At 53.1% G+C, this 5104-nt stretch overlaps 1 protein-coding gene across 1 annotated transcript; it reads right to left on the reverse strand.

Moving 5' to 3' along the window:
* Positions 1-245: 245 nt before the first annotated feature.
* On the reverse strand, positions 246-4665 carry LOC120941201. Its single transcript, XM_040354504.1, has 3 exons — positions 3564-4665; positions 1430-3505; positions 246-253 (listed from the first exon to the last, which is right to left on the reverse strand). The coding sequence occupies exons 1-3, from the start codon at positions 4663-4665 to the stop codon at positions 246-248; spliced, it is 3186 nt and encodes a 1061-aa protein (XP_040210438.1).
* Positions 4666-5104: the final 439 nt, after the last annotated feature.

The raw sequence follows: 5104 nt of genomic DNA on the forward strand, positions 1-5104 counted from the left end.
GGACTGCTCTCATCTAGGATCTTCCTCTTTCTTGTGTGAATGCGAGGTGTCGGTTCTAACTTCTGATTATCGGCTCTACGACCAGTCGGCCCCCCTTTATCCGTAACCGAAGACCTCCAAAGAAGCGTAGGCTGTAGGTCCCGACTGCGTTGGGCCGTGGTGTCGTGTAGACTTGCTGATTAAACCGAACAGGGGAACATCACCCTAACCATATTTTTAAGCGAAAATTCCAGGAAATAGATAAGTCAATAACCTGAAACAAAACACAAAACGTGAAAGGGTTGGGAAGGGAGGGAAGATACTCGCCTCCTGTCTTCATATAATCAATATTTTCCGTCACAAGCTAGGAAAATCTCGAATTATACATCAGACAGGAGGCTCATATCTTATGCAAGTTCAAAGCTAACACAGCATAAACATATGTATGTTCCAAAAGAAAACAAAAACAGTACATAACAATCAACATCATAAAACAGACATGGCAACATGATCTTCTGGTCTGAAATAAAAAAGGCGGAAGACTGATTCAGAGGACCAATCGGCCGCCATTAGCAGATCAGAAAGAGAGCCTCCAGTCGCCATCACCTTGGTAGCCATGGCCCCTCTGGAGGAGTGTGCTCCAAACAGGGTGATGTCTATACCAGCCAGAGCCATGGTGGATCTAACCCAACGTGCCAAGGTGGCAGTTGTGACTGGGTGATGGGGTCTGACGTAAGAAACTAATAATTGCGAGAAATTTGGACTACGGAGGTCCGCAGTGTACGCTTCGTATACCTGCAGACATTTTACCACACAGAGTCGTGGGTGTGAAGGGAAGAAGGGATAGAAGACTGAATGTAGACCGGTCTTCGTCCTGCGGACTATCGTGAACTTGACACCCTGGGGTGAAAATTGGCGTCTTGAAATGTCCAGGGCTCTGACGTCGGAAACGCGTTTTATAGAAACCAGGCAAAGCAGGATAGTGATCTTGAAAGACAGCATTTTAAGGGACAGCGAATCGTTGTCTCCCCAGTCCGAAAGCATGGTAAGAACCCTAGAAACGTCCCAGGTGGACTGATACCTAGGTCGCGGGGGACGTTTGAACCTAATACCCCGCAGAAGTTTGCAAATCAGGGGATGTTTGCCTACGGGCATGGAATCTACTGGATAGTGGTAGGCCGATATGGCTGACCTGTAGACATTGATGGAACTATAGGCCTTGCCCGAGGAGAAAGAGTCTGCCAAGTAGTTTGCGATGACGTTTACAGGGGCACGTAAGGGATCAACTTGCCGTTGGTCGCACCAACGTACCCAAAATTGCCAGGCTGATCGGTATGCCGACCGAGTCCCGGGGGCCCAGGCCATGGTGAGGAGGTCCCTAGCTGAGCTTGAAAGGTCGTCACTCGGGTCCGACACCCGGATACCAGCCATGCTAGGAGCGTCAGAGTACCTTCCTCCACCAGGGGATGAATGCCCTTGGTTGGGTGGGACAGGATACGAGGGAATCGGGGAAGAAGTCTGGGAAGGTCGATGATCGAGTCCAAAAGCAGGGGAAACCAAGGTTGAGCTGGCCACCACGGTGTGATCAGAACCACCGTAGCTCCCTGATTGGTAATCTGTAGAAGGACCCTGGGGATCATGGAGAATGGGGGGAACGCATAATGCGTACCTCCTGTCCAAGAGTGGCGGAAAGCGTCCACAGCTGAGGACCCTGGGTCCGGTCTCCAACTGAAGAAGCGGGGCAGTTGGTGGTTGAGGCGAGAGGCGAAGAGGTCTATGCCCAAGGGGCCCCAGAGCAATTCTATTCGGGTGAAGACCGAACAGTCTAAACCCCAGTCGCTGGAATCTACCAGATATCGAGAGTTCCAGTCTGCTATTGTATTGGAGACCCCCGGAATGTATTCTGCTACAAGAGAGATGTCTCGAGACAGACAGAAGTGCCAAATCTCGGCGGAGATGTCCGCTAGAATCTTGGATCTGGTACCTCCCAGGCGGTTGATGTATTGAACCGCCGCGATATTGTCCATGCGCAATAGTACGCAACAATTGGTCCGTGTTGCTAAGAAACTCTGAATGGCGAAGAGAGCCGCTGAGAGTTCCAAAGCGTTGATATGCAACAGGGATTCCTCCCTGGACCAGATCCCCCCCGTGGATCTCAACCCCAAGCGGGCGCCCCAGCCCCGTAGGCTCGCGTCCGATTCTATGACTACATCCGGCCGTGTGTTGAAAATCGTCCGGCCGTTCCAGTCGGTGGCGTGACGGAGCCACCAGCGCAGTTCGGCCCGAGCTTCTGGGGATAGGGACACTTCGTCTGCGTAACGAAGGCCCTGGCGCAGGTGTAGGATTTTTAACCTCTGAAGGGCTCGGTAATGTAAGGGAGCTGGAAAGATGGCTTGAATGGACGCAGCCAAAGGGCCCACTATGCGTGCCAGGATGCGTAGGGATAGGAAGCCTTTGCGTAAAACCGCCCTGATCTCTTTCCGGATTAGGGCCAGCTTTGCGCTGGGCAGTCGAAGGATGGCGAGGTGGGTGTCTATCGAGAAACCCAGAAATTCCATCTCCTGAGCCGGGACGAGAACCGATTTCTCTCGGTTGATAATAAAGCCGAGGGTTTGTAACAGGTCGATGGTCCAATTCATATGGCGATAGGCCATAGTCTTGGAGTGAGTAAGTATGAGGAGGTCGTCTAGATAAATGATCAGACGCACTCCCCTGCTCCTCAACGCTGCCACGACCGGTTTCAGCAGCTTGGTGAAACACCATGGGGCTGAGGACAGGCCGAACGGTAGGCACGTAAATTGCCAGATGCGACCCCACCATCTGAAACGGAGGAGATGTTGGGAGTCCGGGTGCATGGGGACTGTGAGGTAGGCGTCCTTTAGGTCCACCTTCACTAACCAGTCTCCGGGGGTGAGTAGGTCTCGGAGGCAGTGGATGCCTTCCATTTTGAAATGTCGATAGGCGACATGTTGGTTCAAGTCCCGGAGATTTATGACCGGGCGGTAACCCCCCCCCTTCTTCTTGACTAGGAAGAGGTTGCTGAAGAAACCCGGGGATGGGGTGGTGACTTCGGTGACTGCATGCTTGGCTATCAATTCCCGAAGTTCGGAGTCTATGAGGGTCACATTTTCTTCTGAAAAATGGATAGGGGGTGGCGATACCCCCAGAGTCGGTGGGGACACAAGGTCTATTTGGAAACCTGCTACTGTATTCAGCACCCAGGAGTCTGCCGTAATCGCAGACCAGGCGAGCGTAAAAAACATTAGGCGACCTCCCACCGGTATGAGGGGAAAGGGAATGGGTGTGGTACTCACCGGAATACGGGCGTGAACGAGGGTATCCTCTCTGGCCGCGTCCCCTCCAGGGTCTCCCACGGGGAGGGAAGAATGGTGCCGGTTGCGCGGTGGTGGTATAGTGGGTGGGAGCCTGGGTATAGTGTGGTTGAGCGGAAGACCTCTGGAAAGGTCTGCCCGAATTGTATCGGCCGGCAGAGCGGCCCCTGTATCTGCCGGCCCGAGGAAAAACTCTGGCATTATTGGGTTTTTTCAGGGATGTTTGTGCTTTGTCCAGACTGTTGAACATACCGACAAATTTATTAATGTCCTTTATTAAGGACTCGCCAAAAAGCATGCCCCCTGCTGAGGGGCCCGGCTCGGACTCCGCTAGATGGGCTAGCTGTGGGTCGAGGCGCATGAGTATAGAGCGCCTGCGTTCAACTGAACAGGCGGTGTTGGCATTGCCCGTGAGGCAAATGGCTCTTTGGGCCCAACCGCGCAGTTGTGCTAGGTCAACCCCTTGGCCTGTTGTCGCGGATTGTTCCGCTAAGTTCAGGATTTTGGTCAAAGGCCCGAACAGGTCCAGGATGCGGTCCTGGATACCTGTAAAGGATCGGTCTATTCCTTTCTTAGGCATTTTGCCTGATTTCAGCAGGTATTTCATTAAAATGGGGTCCACTGTAGGTGTGACAACCGCCTTCATGGGGATATGCGGGCGGGGGCACTCCGCTCTAAGCTTATTGCGATTAGATTTATCTAAAGTTTTGCGTGCCCAGAGTTCTACATATTGGGACACGTGGGGCAGAGGGGACCAGTCCCCAGAGCGAGGATGGGAAATAGTGTCTGGGTTAAATAGGGGTTCCCCCATGGCGTCTAGCACGTCTTTGCCCTGTTCGTCAGGGTTGGCATCCGGGAGGATTGCCGAAGCCCCCGCATCCTCTTCCTCATAGTAATCAGATCCTGAGACATCTGATTTATCCGACTCGGCGGATGAATCATCGTCCGACTCTAAAACGTATGAGTCTGGTTTGGCTCTTTTAGCTAAACCGTGCCTTTTTGTTGACTCTCTGAGGCTCAGAGGTTGAAAGGGATCTGTAGGATGCGTGGGGTGGCAGTCCGTGGAAGGATCTGCTCGTTGCATATTATTAGCTTCCCCTGCCGGGGAGTCATAGACCGTCACCACATTCTTCCTTTTATAGGAAGATTTTCCCTTCTTTGTGGTTGGTTCTGTGCCGAGGGGTACGGTCACAGGAGGATGGGTGGATTGGGATGATCCGGAAGCGGCAGCTAATGTCAGTGCTGCTTGGACAGATTGATTAATGATGTCCTGTAATTGGGTTGTACTGAGGAGATGAGTTGGTTCTAGAACCAGGTCCTGCTCTAATGGGGAGGGGGAACTTTCCTCAGCCATGTTATAATGAGACAGCAGTAGTTAACTGTATGTAAAAAGAGAGCGATGGCTCTGTAAGGGGTTCTAATAGGGAGTAGGGGACTGTGGCACAGGGATGGGAATAAAATTCCCAGAACAAATAGTGGCAGAAAGATATTGCTGAGAAACTATACCAGGCTCTCCCTCCGGTCACCAGCGCTGACTGGCATGCGACAGGAGGAGAGCCTGGGATCGATTGCGCTCTGGGGCCGAAGTCTCGCGAGACTACGGCTCCCAGGCGTCCATTGGTTGGAAGGAACGATGGGACCCGCCTCCCGAGTCCAGCACGTGGAGCGATAGGACGGCGGGGGCGGCTCTGTGAAGATAGAGCGAGGCGGTGGGTCCGCCTCCTTTGCGACGCGCGCTCGTTCTATGGGAAGGAGGGGGGAGGAAGTTTGCCCAAGATGGCGCGCCGCATGGG

This window comes from Rana temporaria, chromosome 5, assembly GCF_905171775.1.
Source record: "Rana temporaria chromosome 5, aRanTem1.1, whole genome shotgun sequence".
Lineage (NCBI taxonomy): Eukaryota > Metazoa > Chordata > Amphibia > Anura > Ranidae > Rana > Rana temporaria.